This window comes from Natrix helvetica, assembly GCF_964273705.1.
Source record: "Natrix helvetica genome assembly, chromosome: 2".
Classification (NCBI taxonomy): Eukaryota; Metazoa; Chordata; class Lepidosauria; order Squamata; family Natricidae; genus Natrix; species Natrix helvetica.
Window position 1 is genome coordinate 34,120,379 of NC_138552.1, and position 20,062 is coordinate 34,140,440.

Below are 20,062 nucleotides of genomic sequence, written 5' to 3' on the forward strand. Positions count from 1 at the left end.
AGATATTTCATTACCAAACAATAAGATAGATATCTGTCAATTCTGAACTTAGTAGTTCAGAAGAACTATTAGAAATACATCAGTAACACACAACCTTATTTACTTATGGAGCTGTTGTTCCATTTCTTTACTGACCTGACAATTCTTTATTCTTATTTACCAGACACATCATTCATACCTGAGTGTCTTTGTCATGCAGGAAAAGTGTGCAAAATATACATGATTCAATGAATAAACAAGTTAATCTCAAACACCTATTGTTAGTTACATTAGTTTAGTTGAAAGAACACTCCCTTTGCTAGGAATTACAATTGAGTTACTCAGTAACAGACTTGGCAAAATAGTTATCTATGGTGTGTACTAACAAGTACACATTTTATTTTAGTTTAATCAAATCTAAACATTCTTAAAATATTTTTGTCCAGAAAAGCTAATAAGGAAGGAGTACAACTGGCAATTATTTTTGTAATTTTATTTGTCCACCTCAGAAGAGTGAAATGCTTAAACTATAAACACATAATTTTAAGAACATCTCAATCAAGAAGAGTATTTGTACATCTGCTCCAAAATACAGTATAGGAATCTTCTGCCCAAATGAGAAAACAGCACAAAAGTTTAATATGGCTCTGCTTAAATTTAAGCAAAATGTTTTTTGAGAAAAAACATTACTGTAGGCAACAGATGTTTAATCTGTCAGAGGATGGTTGACTGAAAACATACCTGTTTTTAAGTGTTTAGTATTTTGGTATTTTGCTAAATATTGCTCCACATAAAAGCCGCCGCCTCCCCAAATTATGTTAGCAACCCAGCTGAAGCTAAATTATATTTAACCTAAAATGCAGTCATATTTTGCCTACAATCTTAAACTCAGGCTTTGGGAAGGAAATGTAACTGAATGCAGTGTGACTTAAAACCACAAATCTGGAGCCAGCAATTGTCATTGAAGAAATAACTCTTTTACATAATGGAATTTTCACAGGTTCCACAAGCATGACTCATCTATGGAACCCCTGGAAGAAATGGCCAAAGCTGGGTTCTGGAGAGTATGTAAAATAATCAAGAATCTGTAGGACTGTGCTGTGTTTCTGGGAAATCTCAAAATTGCAACACTGGAACCAAAGGAAAGAAGATCACAATTTGGCCGTATATAATTTCTAATTGCAATGAGCCAGCATAGTTTTAAAAACACTTTACTAGTGTTAGCTACTGGATGTCTTATCTGTTTTGTTTCAACTGGACGGTCCTATGGTATTTAATGAAATTATTTCAATGGGATGAAAGATGAGGAATCTTTTCTGTATAACCATGTGGGGAAAAAGTAGATAATGTTTGAGGTCTATGAATTACATTTGCCTGTATCATCGGCTCATTTAATAATGATTGTAATTTTTATCGCCATTAAATTGCTGCTAATTTACGGTACAGTTTTGGATTTGAATGTTTGTTTCTTGAAAAGCTCTTTCAGCTGTTGTTCAGTTGTTGCTTCTTTCTGCTGTATCAGATCGCCCTTGGTCAATTCCCAATCATCTGGCTTTGACAGTGAGGGACAATATGGCCGACCTGAAGCAGGTAACATATTCTCCCAGTACTCTTTTCTAGCCCTAAGTACAAAACAAACAAATCTAATTAGTGGCTATAAGAAAATGGAAAATGGCATATTTCTAATCTATTTTGTCATGACTATCAACAGTAATTATAAAAACCAAGAAAGAGAAAAAAGCTTTGTGGATTGTGGATGCACAGTGAGCTCTAGACTATATGAAGAGGCATGTACAAACATAATATCTAAGAGTTCCAGATAGTAGTTAATACCTGCAGAAAGCAAAGTCAAAAAAGTTAAGGCGCAAATAGAATCTAGACTCATAAGGTATGTAAAATGTCAGTTTGATAGTAAGAGGAAGAAAAAAAGGAAGGGGTAAGCCCACTGCTTGGTAAAGAAAGAAGATCTTAAGAGGTGACAAGGGAAAGAAAGAGAAAGTTTCTCAACTCCTATTTTGCTTCAAGAGGAACTGTTGAAATAGACCTAAGCAGATCAATTATCCCATGGAGACAATCAAACGTTAGGCAGCACCTGGCTACTATAAATGAGTTTCTAAGTCTCCAGGACCAATACAGTTACATCCACGAGATTTCAAGGAATTTGAGAATATCATCCTGAAACCCTTTTTCTGATCTGTGAGAAATCATGGAGGATGGGTTTAATGGCACAGGATTAAAGAGTGAAAAGGGGGAAAGAGTACCTAAATAACTATTATTTATGTTATTATACATTATTAAACAAACTGTGAGCCTTTAGAAAATAATGTATTGCTTGGGAGAATGTATCACGCCGATCTCCATTTTTATTGTGATCAGTTTAGCTGATCATAGGGATGTAATAGGCATAGTGCCCTTCTGATTTTGCAAAACATTTGATGAACTTTCCCTTAAGATCCTAGCAGAGAAGCTAGCAAAATATGGACTGTGTTTAGTTATGTGAATTAAATCTTATGAGAACATATACAGTAGAAAACACCCAAAAAGTAAATCGAAGAACAGAAACAGCTGGTAGCTTGTTTAGCATGGAGAAAAAAAGACTATGCAAAAACATCTTAGCTGTCTTTGAAAGGCCATCATCGAAAAAATGGACCAAACTTGTTCAGTGTGGCAAAAATAATAGTTTAAATTATAAGGAATCATATTGTAATTGGGCATTAAATAATATTTCAACAATAAAAATTATTATTATTATTATTATTATTATTATTATTATTATTATTATTATTATTATTATTATTATTCAAATTATATGCTGCCCATCTCCCCATAACTCTAGGTCAGGGATGTCAAAGTCAATTTCATTCAGGGCCACATCAGGCCTGAGGTTGACCTGGGGGGGGGGCTGGCTGGGAGGGGCATGACTGACTGGGTGGGTGTGACCATCTTGACACCATTCATTGGGCATGGCCGACTGGGTGGGCATGGCCAGCTTGATACCACTCCCCAAACTGCTGGCAGGTTTCCTCTTCGGCACTGGGTAGCCCGGGCCGAAGCCACATGGGCTGGCCGCTTACATTTTCCAGTCCGGCCCCACAGGCTGGATCTGACCACATCACAGGCTGGATCCGGCCTACGGGCCTTGTGTTTGACACCCGGCTCTAGGTGATTCAATAATAGAACAGACTGGATCATAAAATACTGGACTCTCTTTTGTTAGAAGCATTTAAAGACAATCTGGGATAGTTTTCTGTGAGGCATCTCAATAATGGATTATAGAATAGGACAGGTGGCTGGAACATATGAGCTCAAAACACTCAGTTTATCAATTGGATAGCAGCAGAGAGATAATATATCTTCTGGCTCTATTAGGTTTTCAATATCTGAGCTGCAAATATCCAGGCAACCACTGGATGGCAGCAGAGAGATACTTTTAACAACCACATTAGTAACAGAATTTCTGGTCCCAATTGTTGTAAGTTGAGGAGTAACTATATTTTAAATCAATTATTTTACTACCAAAATTAAAAGTACACTTACCTTGCTCTAACCCAGGGTTTAGTATGCATACTCAAATCACTCCCCCAGCTACCATGTTTTTCAGATCCCCGGGGTAAAAAACCCTTTTCTGGGGCTAGCTCTTCAGCAATTGCTCTGATATGATATGGTTCAAACCCACAGCATCCTCCAATGTATCTGATCCCTAAATTGTAAGCTTCTCTTGCATATTTGTGAACATCCCATCGTGTTAAAATTCTTGGCTCCAAAGCTGTAATGATATGAATTTTTAAATATTCATTGTAATATTCAGTTAAGATTATACACAACACCGGTAAAACATTAGCATTATCCTCAAGAGGTTTCCTTTGACCTCCATGAACCAAGATAGGTAATTATGCATTTATTTACTCTACTTTAGCTTCTAAAAAAGTTCCAGACATTGTCAGGAGGGACTCAATTATCCCATGGAGACAATCAAACGTTAGGCAGCACCTGGCTACTATAAATGAGTTTCTAAGTCTCCAGGACCAATACAGTTACATCCACGAGATTTCAAGGAATTTGAGAATATCATCCTGAAACCCTTTTTCTGATCTGTGAGAAATCATGGAGGATGGGCTTAATGGCACAGGATTAAAGAGTGAAAGGGGGGAAAGAGTACTTAAATAACTATTATTTTTGTTGTTATACATTATTAAACAAACTGTGAGCATTTAGAAAATAATGTATTGCTTGGGAGAATGTATCACGCCGATCTCCATTTTTATTGTGATCAGTTTAGCTGATCATAGGAATGTAATAGGCATAGTGCCCTTCTGATTTTGCAAAACATTTGATAAACTTTCCCTTAAGATCCTAGCAATTGCTCTGATATGATATGGTTCAAATCCACATTTATTTACTTTACTTTAGCTTCTAAAAAATTTCCAGACATTGTCATGAGGGACTCCAACTTTGGGAATGGTCTCCTACCACAAAGTTGACCTAATCTTAAAAATTACTTAAAAGCACTTGGATTTTATTTCTATGTATACCTTCTATTTACAAATTAACATTCCTTTCCACTCAGCTTTTGGTTTCTCTGTTTGTTGCTGCAGGTGTCCCCCCTGCCCCCCTCCAATTTAACAGCATTTTTGTTCTCTTTTCATCAATCCCTACATTTATTAGCTACAGGCCCAACATCCCCAGGAAAAATGCAAAATATACTTTAACTGGAAGAGTTGTGGAAAAAGCTAATTCAACTGGTTTCCATCGTTGGGCAAATTCAAATAATGTAAACTCCTTTATTTTCCCCCACTACCACCCAAACATATTTTAACAGAGTTGGCCGACGGCACCCTGAGGCAGTGTCGGCTGGTGACCCCCAGGGGGAGAGCCTTCTCTGTGGGAGCGCCTTCCCTCTGGAATGAGCTGCCCCCGGAGCTCCGCATAATCCCTGACCTCCGGTCCTTTCGACGCGCCCTAAAAAGTTGGCTTTTCCAGGAAGCCGGCCTGGCCTGAATAAAATAAATTATTAATTTTAATTGTTAATTTTAATCTAAATCTCATTGTAAATGTCTATTGGGTTTTTTGGATATTCTATTTAATTTTTCTTTTAACTTTTGTCATATGTGTTTTTATGTTGTACGCCGCCCTGAGTCCTTTGGGAGAGGGGCGGCATAGAAGTCCAATAAAACCAAAACCAAACCTAATGTACCTATGCAACTTGTAGTTAAAGTATCTGTGAAGAAGTCATGACAATCTAATCTAAATTGTACCTTAGGTTATTCTTGAAAAATTTCTTTATTTTGGTTTAAGCTATCCAATATTTACTTGCATTTTAAGCAAGACAGTGTAGATTTAATTTTAGACCAACCATACATAAGTCTTCTCTAAAATTATGTGTGTAGTTTTAATCCCACCATGTATGTGATTTTAATGTTTTTGCACAATTTTTCTTGATAATCTTGATAACCACAAAAAAAGAGCAAATCTTACCAAAAGGAAACTCTGGTAGATCAATGAAACCCTGCTTCCCACAATCGGGGGTATGGAAAGCAAGTGGCTGTGACATCAGGTGTGCTTTTAGTTTCGCAGTTGCCAAACCTTCCTTCATGAGTTTTAGAGTTCTAAGACAAGTAGCTGGATCAAAATGGCAGTTTACTCCAACAATAGAAGCCCCTAAGAAACAAGAAACAACGTTTTCTGTAATACGTTTCAGGGTCAAGATTTTTAAACATGATGCCCAGCATTCACCCCTTTCAATCTTTTGTAAAACTAACTGCCTTTTAAAGATGCATGAATGAAATCACCTTAAAATAGTGAGAAGCTATATTTTTGTCATGATGAAAATCACTAAACAAATAGAAGTACAATGTTTTTCTTTAACTCTTTTAATTATTGGATAGGAATATCAGAACACAGGCTACCTTGGAAAGTGGGGACATTATCCCAGAAGGCAACAGCAAATCACTTCTATATTATTGCCAATAAAATTATATTCATGAAATTGTCAGAATAGAAGCTTGAATCAAAATTGATACTGAAAGTAACATCTTACCAGCATTAACTAGTCGAACAGCACATTCTCCTGGTGGTACACCATCCATGTCTCCTTCTGGGCCAATGCATAGAGTAACTGCAACTGGCAACCCAGATTCTTTTAAAGTTTCAACTGCCCATGTGGCTTCTTCAACATGTTCAAAATACTAGCAACAAATTACAAAAAGAATTTACAAAACAATTTTTTAATTGAAAAAAAAAATGCAATATGTCAAGATAAAAATAAGAAGCCAAGTTGTTTTTAAAGAATAGCTCCAGATATTTACAAGTAGTCTTTGACTTATGATCACAATTGAGCCCCAAATTTCCATTGCTAAGTGAAACAGTTGTTAAGTCAGTTTGCCGCATGTTACAAAACATTTCTTGCCACAGGTGTTAAATGAATCATTGCAGCTGTTAAAGTTAGTGACACGTTTTTGTAAAGTGTATCTGGATTCCCTCATTGACTTTTTTTTGTAAGAAAGGCATACAAAGTAATCACATGACCCTGGGACACTGCAACTGGGTCATAAATATAAGCTAGGTGCCAAGTGTCCAAATTTTGGTCATGTGACCACTGGGATGATGCAATGGTCGTAAGCGTTAAAAAATGGTCATAAGTCACTTTTCAGTGCCGTTGTAACTTCAAATGGTCACTTAGTAGTTGTAAGTCAAGGACTACCTGAATTGTCAATGACAGCGATGGCGAACCTTTTTTGGCTCGCGTGCCATAAGTGGGGGGAGCGCAGGGGGTCGTGTGCAGGCGTGCCGCACCCATAATGCAATGCGCTCCCCCAGTACACATGCGCGCACTACAGGCACTCCCCCCGCCATTTTTATATGCTTTTTTCGCCCTCCAGAGGCTTTATAGGAGCCTGGGGAGGGCGAAAACAGCCTCCCCCTCCCCCCTTCCGGAGGCTTCAGGGACCGTCAGGAGGCTTCCCTGACGCCTTCGGAGCACTCAAAACGACCCTCCGAGCAAAACCGGAAGTGACTTCCGGTTTGCTCGGAGGGTCGTTTTAAGCGCTCCGAAGGCTTCAGGGACCATCAGGAGGCTTCCCTGACACATTCGGAGCGCTCAAAACGACCCTCCGAGCAAACTTGGAGGTTTGCTTGGAGGGTCGTTTTAAGCGTTCCGAAGGCTTCACAGAAGCTCATGAAGCCTCCGGAGGGCCTTGGGGGGTGCTCTTTTCATCCTCCCCAGGCTCCTATAAAGCCTCTGGAGCCTGGGGAGGGTGAAAAATGGCTTTTAAAAAGATGAAATCAGCTGGCCAGCGCGCGCATGCACGCTGGCCAGCTGACAGGGCAGCGTCTCGCGTGCCCTGACAAATGGCTCCGCGTGCCACCTGTGGCACACGTGCCATAGGTTCCCCATCACTGGTCTATGACAACTGCCACAGCCAGCTTGCCATGTCGCCATGACCAAACTGCCACAGCTAATTCATTATGGCCAACTCGCTGCAGGACAATTTGCTGCAGGATAAAATTTGCACTAATATGAAAGAAATGGTGGAATAGAATCATTAAAGAAAGGATGCAAAAGGAGGGACAGAATGAAAAGTGAATGGCAAAAATTAAAATAATTTGTATTTTTTAAATAATTAAATAGAATTGTTAAATTGTTCCCCAACAAGTTACCTTGCAGTGAGTTGGCCGTGGTGAGTTCACCTGCTGCAAGTTGGCTGTGGGTGAGGTGGCTGTGGAGAGTTGGCCGCAGTGAGTTTTCCACAGCAAATTGGCTGTGGCAAGTTGTTCCATTCCCACCCATACTACCAAAAGTATCTTTAACCATATAACAACTTACTTTAAATCTTGGAACTAGTAGTGATTTCTTAATTCAATGTGAGAACTTTCTAACCACTTCGATTCAATGCTTTCTTTTGAAGCCTGGGTTACCATGCCAAAGGAAGGATATACCGTATTTTTCGGAGTATAAGATGCACCTTTCCCCCCCCTATGAAATGTTGGTGCGTCTTATATACCGAATACAGCCATTTTTGGCTCTCAAAGCCCCGCCCATGCATCCCATTTTTGAGAAAAACGGGCCGTTTTTTTGCAAAGACGGGGGCCTTTTGCCTCCCCGCCACCTGCCAGAAGCACTCTGCAGGTTTCAGCGGGGCTGGGGGAAGGGAAAAATGCCCCCGTTTTGGTGAAAAACAGAGAAAAAATGGGCCATTTTTTTGCGAAAACGGGGGTGTATTTGCCTTCTCCCACTCCCCAGGAGCACTCTGCAGGTTTCAGCAGGGCTGGGGGAAGGGAAAAATGCCCCCGTTTTGGTGAAAAATGGGGGAGTTTTTGCCTTACCCCAGCCCAGCTGAAGTCTGCAGAGTTCTCCTGGGGGCCAGGGAGGACAAAAACCTTTTTTTTTCTTACTTACCTCTTTGAAATCTTGGTGCGTCTTATACACCGGTGCGTCTTAATAGTCCAAAAAATACAGTAACTATATCTATATATGTATGTGGGTTCGTGTGTCTGTGCATGCATCATATTATCAAGAAAGGTCTTAGAATTTGAAGTACAACTGAGGTACAAAACAATTCAACTAGGAGATGTACACAGACTTTGCACAAATTTCTTGGGCAATAACACTTTGCCAGTCTCTTCCACGCGGCAATCCCATTTGCCTTGTCTTTCCTTATGTCAGGGGTGTCCAAACTTGGGAACTTTAAGACTTGTGGAATTCAACTCCCAGAAGGCTGGCTGGGGAATTCTGGGAGTTGAATTCCACAAGTCTTAAAGTTCCCAAGTTTGGACACCCCTGCCTTATGTCATTAAGAGTACAAATAAAATAAAGATAGTAATAGATTCTGATGCTGCAAAGCATTGATATTTCCATTATAAAGCAATAAAGTCTTTGTCCCCAGGTAAACAATATTTTTCATTTGTCAGTGAATTTATTTACCTCTGCAATCAGGAAATCCACCTCTTTTTTGATAAAAACTTGCAACTGCTTTCGAAAGATTGCTTTCACTTCAGTTTTACTCTTGCTGCTTAAGTATGTAGGTGTTTGGCTAACACCTCCAGCCACCAAAGCATCACCTTCTTGAGCAACTTCTTTTGCGATGTCACAAGCGGCTTCATTTATTCTCTGGCCCTAATGGTACGAAAAGATTGAAGTGCTAATTTTTATTATCATTATTTAAATACGCTGTATGCTGCCCAAGTCCCAGTGACTGTTAAGAGATTTACAAGTGACTGAAAACATGGAAGCAAGGCATTAAAAACGAGAAACAAAAAAAGAGTAGATGGCAGAATTACAAACCTGGTGGAACCAAACAAAAAACAACCTAGATTAAAACAAGGCTTCAGTTATCCTTATCAAAGGCCTGGGTAAAGAGCTAAGTCTTCAGGCCTCTTCAAAACAGGGTATTAAATAATATACCTAATAGTGTAAGAAAAAATAAATAAAAGTCACATATATTATACAGTTAAAGTATTGTGCATTTTGTCAGTCGGCAATTCCACAAAGCAAGCAATGGTTGTCAAGTGTTAACTGGCATACTTTTATACATGAGAATGGAGCAACACTTTGATCATTTCCAGTTTCAGTAGCCTACAGAAATACAGTATATCCCAGTGATGGCGAACCTATGGCACGCGTGCCACAAGTGGCATGCGGAGCCATTTGTCAGGGCACGCAAGGCATGTAAAAATGGGGGGGGTCGCGCGTTGTGCGCGCATGCGCACTGGGGGGTCACGCGTTGCATTATGGGTGCGGCACACCCGCACATGACCCCCCTGCCCCCCCCCACTTGTGGCACGCGAGCCAAAAAAGGTTCGCCATCGCTGGTATATCCGGTATTGGAGAAGTGCAGCTTATCCTTAAACTTGATCTTTGCCCAATCAATTACAGCTAACCAAGGGAAACAAATCAAAAAGAAACCTTATTAAGAGAGAAGATGACTCTGACCAATTTAATGTAAATAGTAGTAATATCCCATTTTGGGATAAGGAGTTTAAACCAGGGATGGCAGATCAGCATGAGTCCAGACGTGAGTCTAGACTAGACTTTGGCATTTTATGGCCTGCGGGCTACATCCAGTCCTTTGACTGTCCCTGTCCAGGTTGGGCAGGTAATGGGGGGCAGCAGAGGGGTGGCGGCAGCAGTACTCCATAATAGTTCCAGTTCCTCATGTGGTCCGTCAGAAAAATTATCTTCCCCTGATTCAGACATACATAGATCTCATTATACATCCTAATATCTATGAGTGTTCCTTTCGTCAGTTTCTCCTATGTCAGAAATCAATAAGTGTTTCCTTGAATGGGAGATAATATTTAAAAGAAATAAAAGAACATGGCTGAAAAACCATGCTCCTTGAGATCTTGAGAATTTTGGGGCATTTTAATTTTATATTTTGTAAGATATTTATTCAAAATCTTTAACAATATGATTTCAAATAGAATTAACAGCCAATTCAAAACCTTTGGAGAATAGAAAGATGCCAGAACAATGTTAGTGTGAATGCCAGTCAAACCTCTCTGGAGAGGGAGTTCCATAAGTGGAGTGCCACCATAAAAAAGCCATTCTCTCCCTTGTAAGAGACCCAACTTACCCTCTTTTGGTAAAGGGACCTGGAGGAGAACTTATTCAATTTTTAAAATCCAGATAGATATATAAAGGCGAAGGGATTCTTTCAGGTAACCTGTCCTTAAGCTGTTCAGGTATTAAAGTCAAAACCTGCATTCTGAATTATTATTAGCTGCCCAGAATAACTTGTTAGATACATATAAATGTAAATAAATAAATATAAATAAAAATTAGTAAGTAAAGAATAAGTGCATGTTAAAAAACTAATACTAGATATTATATACATACATTTTTATAATATGGTATCTAAATGATTTTGAGGCAAGAATGTTTGAAGTTCTTACTGCATTTTTGGTATATAGTTACACCCTATAAAACAAGTAGAGAAGAATTAAGCACTTTGTCTAGACTCATTGCACTATAAAGAAAATGTTGTGCCAACTATTTGTTCTTTTAAGAAACTTTAACTATTAATATTAAAACATTCCTGAAACTGGGAAAATGTAAAAAAAAAAAACTAGGCAACTAAGTATTGTTTAACATTGTGTTAGTGTTGTTAAATATTAATTTAACAATAAAGATACAAGTAGTCCTTGACTTACGACTATTTGTTTAACAATCATTTTAAGTCAAATGCTGAAAAAAGTTTCTGATGGCCGGTTTTTGGATTTAAAACCCCACTGTGATATGATCACAATTTGGGTTCCTGGCAACTGTCATTCATTTACGAGCATCGCAGTGTCCTGTGGTCATTTGAGTGCCATTTGTTGCCTTCAAAAAGGGGCTTCCAACAAGCAAAGTCAATGGGGGAAGCCAAGTACATTTAACAACTGTGTGGTTTGCTTAGTGGCTCACTGAATGACCATGTCAAAAAGGTTGTAAAATTGGGATGTGGTTCATTTAACAACAGCATTGTTTAGAGATGAAAGTTCTGGTTCCAATTGTGGTCCTACGTTGAGGACTACGTGAATACTTTTGCTTAAACTATAGCAACACAAAAGTATCAAGGTTAAATACACATTTTTTAAAACTCTGCTTACTTGTCAAAATTACTAATAAGAAGTGGTTGAAACTACTTACAGAAAATTTATCAGCTGCATAGTTTCCTCTGTTCTCTAATTTATCATCACTGGCATAAAAGCTGAATGTCTGTAAAACATTTGCTCCAGCCCTGAGGAATTCTCGATGAAGCTGACGAACTACAAAATATTGAAGCAAAGTCAAGAGTTAAACATACCGTTAGCACTGTACCAGCAGCATCTTTTAACAAACATATTGCCTCTATGATTCTATGTCCCGTTTTGTGTCCGAAGTATCTTGATTGAATGTTTTTAAATGACTCAAGATTATTCTGTTATTATTTTTAAAAAGTCATAATTGACTTGTTTAGAAAACCTATTGCTTTAGCTCGTAGGAATCCTGTGCAACATAGCTTGTAAATGGTACATGATGAATTATTGTTAAATTATTCCACATGTAGATCCACACAGATATACGAAACATTTAAATTAGGAAGAACGCTAGGCTCACTTCACAGATGTTGATTTGGGCAAACAATGTTTCTAACTTTCTTTTCCCTGCTTAAAAAAACAGTAATGTGATTTATATCAATTCGAAAAACTTCTACATGCACAATTAGATATTAAAAGGTAATATCTAATTAAAAACTTCCACAAAGCCTCCATGAACTCATATGGGTAGAAGAGAAAGGGCTAGATTAACGCCTTAAAAATTATTGCAGTTTACAAAGGTTTGCTGGTGTGCTAATCAGCTGCATGATGATTAGCAGGGTGGCACCAGCAATTCAGCTGGCAGTGCCTATGAAACAGCTTATTATTTGGGGCAGAAGTAACTATGAAATCAATGCAGCGACTGCAGATCCTTCCTGGTGGCAGCAATATCTGGCAGCAGTGGTGTTAGTTATTTTTTTAAAATGCCAGCACGCTGCCTAAGGCTGATGGGTAGGCTCATAAAGACCATAGGCTATATGTTACGCAGGCTTGGTCTCTACTATGATATATTTTTTTAAAGGCATTGTGTTCACTAATTTTGTTTTCAGATAGAGTTTTACATGTAATATAATCATTATTATGTACTAATTATCAAGACAGTATCTACCTTCAGGTAGCAACGTTCAACATTACTACTGCTTGGATCCCCTATTTTTTTAAAATGGAAGGGAGGCGTACGTGCATAAATAGGATTTCAGTAAAAGTGGTATTTAAGAAGTATCCCATGAGCAAATTAAAATATTAATTCAAAAAAATGGATTTCCAGAACATTTCTCTTAATTTCACAACAAGCTTAAGACAGCTTTTACCAGTGTATCTCACTCATAAAATGTGTATTTTTAAAAAAGTTATTTTACTTTTAGTAAGTCTGAGTAAAATATGGGAAATAAAATTAATGGGAAAAATAGTAGCATCACCCTTGATTTCACTTCAAGACTTGGCAGGGACAATTTTGCCTCTGGCTATCAGCGCACGCAAACAACCGCTTTAAATTCAATGTAAATTGTCCTAAACTTGACTGTAAAAACTATGATTTCTGTAATAGAACTGTCAAAGTCTGGAATGCCCTACCTGATTCAGTTGTCTCAGCTACAAATTTTCAGAGTTTCAGTTATAAATTGACTTCCACGGACCTTACTTCATACTTAGGTGGTTAGTAGAGAGTGCATAAGTGCACTAACGTGCCTATTGTCCCTGTCTTTGTATTTTTATTCTCTTATTCTTGTTCTCGTTTTTGTTTGACAAATTCCAATAAATAAAATAAAGTTATTGATCTTAATTTACTATCTCTAGATACACAAATGTTAAAACTCAGTTGCAATGAACCAAGAATGGAAGAGAGTATCACACCCATGCTCTCATGGGTGTGATACTTATCATCTTAGCAGCTTCCATAATACATCTGTTTAGCAGTATTTGGCAACCAAAAGTTAGGCTACGTATATGGGCTTTTGACATAATCCAGTAGAACTCTCTGGATGTTCATAAAAGGAAGAAGAATGATTTTGCCAATGATCTGGAGTGCAGGGTTGTTGAAAATTACTTAAACATATAACTTCTGACAGCATAAACCAGGGATGTCAAACTTGATTTCCTTGAGGGCCACATCAGGTTTGTGTTGACCTTGGGGGGTGGCCAGGGTGGCCATGGCCAGCTTGACGTCACTCGTATCGGGGGCACCTGTGGTGGCCTGAGCACTCTGCCAGCAAAAATGAGCTTGCAAGCTCTGTTTTTGGCTGGGGTGGCCTCCTGCAATCTGCTGCCAGCGAAAACGGAGCTCAGGAGGAGATCCGTTTTCGCTGGCAGAGGCACCACAGGCCAGTCCTTCACTATTTCCAGGGTGGCCCCCTGGGCCAGATCTAAGCACCCCACGGATCCGGCCTGCAGGTCTTGAGTTTGATATCCCTTGCATAAACCATAGAGGATACTTAAGAAACTACTGAATTCAAGTACTGTACTTCTGCTGGTGGTAATGGCAGTGTAATGAAAACCTATTCTCCCTCGCCTTTTTCTCTTTATAAATCCAGTATACTGTTATAAGAGAAAGGAAGAGGGAAGAACAATGCTGTGTTTAAATGCTGTAGGCAAGTGTTTCTTAAAATACGGTCAGAGAATCTCTGGGGGTTTCTCAAGACATTCTCAGGGGTCCATGAAATTAAAATTATTTGCCAGATATTGAAGTTATTTGCAAAAATGTAAAATAATGACACTTCTATTATTATTATTTATTTGTTAAAACATGTCAGTTTTTTCCATGAAAAATATGTTAGTATCTAATGGATTTAATATTATAAATATTATAATGCATTATATTATAAATAAATAATTTTAATTTGGTAAATATTAATTTTAATTTTGGTAAATATTGATACATATAACCCATACAAACACAGCATCTTTTGGGGTCCTCTATTATTTTTAAAAGTGGGAAGGGGTCATGAGAGTAAAAAGTTTAAGAAACACTGCTATAGTTTAAACATGATGGTAATTTTATTTAGCCTGTTGTTAAAGTATCTCAGAAATTGAGAAAACCTAAAAATCTGGAAGCCTGCAGATTTAACAGTAAAGCCATTTTTTTTGTTTAATCATAATCACAAAATTAGCTATCAGAAGAACAGGAAATATAAATAGAACTATTTTCAGAATTATACACAGAATGTGGCAAACAATGTCTACCTAATTAATTATGATTGAATAACTGAAAGAAGTTAAACTGAATATGGTTAACTCTTTAGCAAATGAAGCCTTAGTAATACAGATAGCCCTCGACTTACGACCACAATTGAGCTCAGAATTTATGTTGCTAAGTGAGTTTTGTCCCATTTTACGACTTTTCTTGCCACATTGGTTAAGTGAATCACCGCCGTTGTTACATTAGTAACACAATTGTTAAGTGAATCTAGCTTCCCCATTGACTTTGCTTGTCAGAAGGTCGCCAAAGATGATCACATGACCCTGGGATACAGCAACCATCACGAGTCAGTTGTCAAATATCCGAATGTAAATCACGTGGCCATGGTGATGCTGCAACGGTCATTAAGTGTGAAAAATTGTTATGTCACTTTTTTTACAGTTGTTGTAACTTTGAACGGCCACTAAATGAACTGTTGTAAGTTCAGGACTACCCATAACTAATTTCAACTGGACTGGTGCAATATGTTTATTCTACAACTGGGTCACTATCCAATTCAGAATATTTGATTTAGAACTTACAATAGAATAGAGCTAGAAGGGACCTTGGAAGTCTTCTAGTCTTAGACAAGTGACTGTCTAGAATCTACTTAGAAACATGCAGTGATGGAGTCCCCATGATTTCTGGAGGCAAGCTGTTCCACTGGTTAATTGTCCTTACTGTTAGGAAGTTTCTCCTTAATTTCAGGTTGCTTCTCTCTTTTGATCAGTTTCCAACCATTATTTCTTGTCCTGCCCTCTGGCACTAATTTGACCCCCTCCACTTTGTGGCAGCCCCTCAAATCTGATTTGATGAATACATAAATATACATTACCTGCTTCAGGGTTTTCCACTGTAGCTTCAGGAGTCCAAGGTCCAGCTTTTACATAACCTCTCTTTTCAAGAGCTATGACAAATCCTCCATCACCAATCACAATTTCTCCAGCATCTAGCCGTTCTAAAATACCCTAAAATGACAATAATGCATCCTTGTAAACTTCAAAAATAATGTGTGAACCTGGTGGTAGCACTGAAGTACAGGTAGCCGTCACTTAACAACTATTCGAAGTTTATTCGAGGCTTTATTAAAAAACATTTTTCTCTCCCAGAGGATGAAGATAGCGGAGGTGGGGAAAAAGGCAGCAATGTACAAGACATGGGGAAGGGGGGGGCTATGGCTCCACCTGGGGGCAGGGAGGAGGGAGCAATATCGAAAAGGCTCAGGTCACAAAAATAAATATATCTGAAATATTATTGTAATTGTTGATATACTAGAAAGTGACAAAGAGAGGATTGAACATGTAGCTGATATAAAGTAAGAATTCTGTATATGCTTATCCTTTATATGTTATTTTTAAAATTGTAGAAACGTGAGAATTGGGGGGGATTTCTACTACTAACATGGGAGCTACCAAAATTTTCTATGTACCCTATTACCTTTTTCCCATAAATGTTTTAAAACCAATAAAAATTCTTTACAAAAAAAAAAAAACTATTCGAAGTTATGATGGACCTTTCAAAGCAAGCAGCTTTGAAAAAAAGAATCTGCCTTTCTGGGTTACTCCACAAAACACAAAGGCTTCCTCCTCGTGCTGAATAGAGAAGCCTGAATGTTGTAACCTGACATGGGTCTGCTGACAATGAAGTTACTTTCTCCAGTATCAGCTCAAGTTTCACAATATATGGCCTGCTCCTTCCCAGCCTCCTGATTTTTGCCCATCTTCAGTAGGTCAGCAATGGATTTTGAGGGGTGGAAGAGGACTGTTTGGAATCCAGTGGGTGGGGGCAAAGTAGGGCCAGTGCTTTAGGGACCCAGTACGTGGGGGGTGGGGGGACTAGATAGGTGAGCATGCTTCAGCAGCTCTCCAAATTTAAGAATTCCACCTAAGGGAAAATCATTGGGTAGCTTCTGTGGAATTAACTTTGAAACAGCTTTTTTGGGGGGGGGGGGCTGTTTGGTTATTATTGATCTATCATATCTCCAGGATTACCTGTGTAATCATAAATCAAACTAATTGATATAGTAATTAATATATGAAAGCCAATTTAGTGCAGTGGTTAAGGTATTTTCCTAGACTGTGGAGACTGTGAGTTCTAATCCCACTTTGGGCATGAAAAATAAACTGGGTGACTTTCAGCCAGTCACAGCCCAATGCACTTCACAGCAATAGCAATAGCACTTAGACTTACATACCGCTTCACAGTGCTTTTACAGCCCTCTCTAAGTGGTTTACAGAGTCAGCATATTGCCCCCAACAATCTGGGTCCTCATTTTACCCACCTTGGAAGAATGGAAGGCTGAGTCAACCTTGAGCCTGGTGAGATTAGATCTGCCAAATTGCAGGCAGCCGGCAGAAGTAGCCTGCAGCATTCTAACCACTGCACTACCATGGCTCATAGAGTTGTTGTTACAGTAGAACCTCTGGTCACAACCATCATTTGTTTCATAACTTTGGTCGCAAACTGATTTGGTTGTGACCCAAACCTAATTTTGGAAATTTGGTGCTTACAAAAAAAAATGGTGTGGAAGGGGAAATTGGTTGCGGAAAAAAAATAATTATGAATTTTTTGGTCGTAACCCAATTTGGTCGTGGTGAGAAGCATTTGTGACCAGAGGTTCTATTGTATGGGGAAAATAGGAGGAGGATTCTTTGCCACTTTGAGTTGCATTTTTTTTAAAAGGCAGGATAAAAATCTAAAGAAACCCATATTCCTCTCCAGCCAGTCCCTGGATTATCATCACCAAAGCAGAGGTTATCAGATACTAATAATTATTAAGTATTGACATTCAACATTCTAACATATTTAGCATTTTTATGAACAAGCTTGTTAAATAGGAAATATCTACTAATATCTTTCCAACATATTCATTTAAATCTCTCTTTGTGCTTTAGTCACCTATTGGGTATCAACTGCTCAGAGGATAGTTGCCAACTGTATATTCTTCATACCTTATTTATCACCTTCAGTGCATGGGTACAAAAGCTAAGAAACCTACTAGGCTTTGTATGAGTTCAAAGGCATTTTTGGAAGAGAAAATTAGAGAAGACTTTAACAGCCAACGTATGGAGTCAGAATTTAAATTTGTTCTGGACTTAAAACCGTTGTAGCCTGAAAAAATGTAAGGGTGGAATTAGATATAAAAGAAAGAGGAATCAGACTGCAAATAACTGGTAACATGATTTCAGAGTTTATCCTAACTATGGTAGTTTAAAGTGGTATCGGCTTCCTAACCAAAGAAAGTGGGTGGTACAGAATAATTTTGCCTACTATAAGTCCTGGAATTCTGGTGTTAACTTCTTGTATTTTAGTTGTAATAAAGATTTGGAATTAAGTAAGTACAAACATACTTACTACCCTGTCTACCAAACATTAATGTGAGTTATTATCATTCTAAAGGGAGAAACACTTTATTTTGTGTGCAGAAAGAGACCAGAACAGAATGGATTTACAAGCTTTCTTTAACTAGATGTAAAAAGACAGAGGAACTTATCCAAAGATATATACTGAATCAGACAAGGGTACATGCAGGTCATGAATTTCTACTGTACAGCAGGGCCCCCAATCTCAGTTCATGGACTAGCACCGGGCTGCAGCATGCCAGAAACTGGTCTGCGCAAACAAGCAAAGCCCCATCCATGGGATACAGGCAGCATGCAAAACCACGCCTGTTCCGGTCCATGGAAAACCCTCTCTCCATGGAACCAGTCTCTGCTACCCCAAACATTGGGATCCACTGTTCTACAGCAATGGATTTCAGTTAGAGGTCTCTTTCAACTCTTCCTGAAGAGTTGGTTACGATGTAGGCATCATCGTAAATCCTAATCATCCCCAACCCCCCATAACTTTAACCTTAAACTGTCTACTGTTGACCTCACCCCATTCCTAAGAGGTCTGTAAGGAACATGCATAAGCGCACCAACATGCCTACCATCCCTGTCCTACTGTCCCAACTTATTCTTATCCATTTCCTGTATTCATAATCATGTTTCTACTTATATCTGTTATCTTATACAGGCTGGACAAAATAAATAAATAAATAAAATAAAGATGTTGGGAATGGAGTATAAAATCTACTATGAGCAAAATGACCATGATCATCAGTAGGCTGAATTGCTTCTTGGTGTTTTTTCTATAGTCAGTAAGAAAAGTATCTGGTCTGCTTTCTGAAGTTATATTTTCCTAAATGTTTTATAATGAATTATTCTCAAAGGAATGGCAAAGTACCATTGAGATCATTTAGCCTTCTATATCAGTGATGGCAAAGTTTTTAGGCACCGAGTGCTGAAAACGTTGCGCAGAAATGTCGCACGCGGACGTGTTCATCAGGACAGCGCTCCAGAAAAGCCGAACTTCCGGGTTTTAGCGTGCATGCAAAAATTTTTCTTTTTTGTACTATTAAAAGTTGAATTGATTATATCAAATAATCCTATGTTTTCTTCAGTGACTTTCATTTAAATTTATCACTTTACAAAGAGTAATCCACCTTTTAACAGAGCCAGTTCTGTCTTTTAGCTCAAATAACTTTTCTTATAAGTTCTACTCATAATAGAAAATATTAATTTTATTTACATGTGTGTGATTTTAAAGCAGTCAACAATGCATCTCCTCTCTAAAAGGACAAAAATTCCAATTTCTGCATTTACAAATATGCATTTCAATGTATGGAAATAGCGAGTCAGCTGTCAGTCTTGACTGAACCAGCTTTATCCGGAATCCTGTTTGTCCCAGAATGGGACTACTATGTCATAAATCTGTGGAGGCATAAATTAGAACTGTGGAAAGTGTGTTGAACTATCTTTTCCCAAATGCAGGAAATACAATTGGGCAGCCGTTTCTCCCATCAATTTAATCAGCCCGCATTAATTTCTATAAATATTATAAAAGAAAACGTTATAAGAGCCAAGGGAGAAAAGATAGTTGGCATTCATTTGTCTCAACTCATAGTTGGTAGTTTCCTCGCCACCGCTCCTACTCTTCTAATTCCCAGAACTTTGCATGAGCCTCCCAACGGGCCTCGCAGGAGAGGAATAATACTGCCAGGTTTCTTAATATGCAATCTCGCCATCCAAGAGGGCCACTTTCGTTGCTTTTCGTTCCCTGCAAAAGAGAATGAATAAATGCGTCCCTCGTTCTTTTTACCTTCTTTGCTTTAGAGCTCCCTCCAATAGGTGCCATGACGAAGTATTCCCGCTGGCCGCACTTCCCGTCCGCCGCAGAGCCACAACTCTCCCTTAACAAAGCAGGGTGAGCACAACCCGCCAACCTCGCATTTTATAGGCTGGAGGCTGAGGTGGGCGGATTCGGAGCCCGGGGCGGATTGAGAGAGGCCTGGAGGTTCGTTGCGGTTATGGT

At 38.7% G+C, this 20,062-nt stretch overlaps 1 protein-coding gene across 1 annotated transcript; it reads right to left on the reverse strand.

Annotated features, from left to right (window-relative positions):
* Positions 1-457: 457 nt before the first annotated feature.
* Positions 458-19,992, reverse strand: LOC309386617 (betaine--homocysteine S-methyltransferase 1-like). The gene is made up of 8 exons (XM_081942217.1): positions 19,850-19,992; positions 15,543-15,675; positions 11,606-11,724; positions 8,900-9,091; positions 6,017-6,164; positions 5,455-5,637; positions 3,517-3,745; positions 458-1,601 (listed from the first exon to the last, which is right to left on the reverse strand). The coding sequence occupies exons 1-8, from the start codon at positions 19,883-19,885 to the stop codon at positions 1,415-1,417; spliced, it is 1,227 nt and encodes a 408-aa protein (XP_081798343.1). The 5' UTR covers positions 19,886-19,992; the 3' UTR covers positions 458-1,414.
* Between the last annotated feature and the right edge of the window lie 70 nt (positions 19,993-20,062).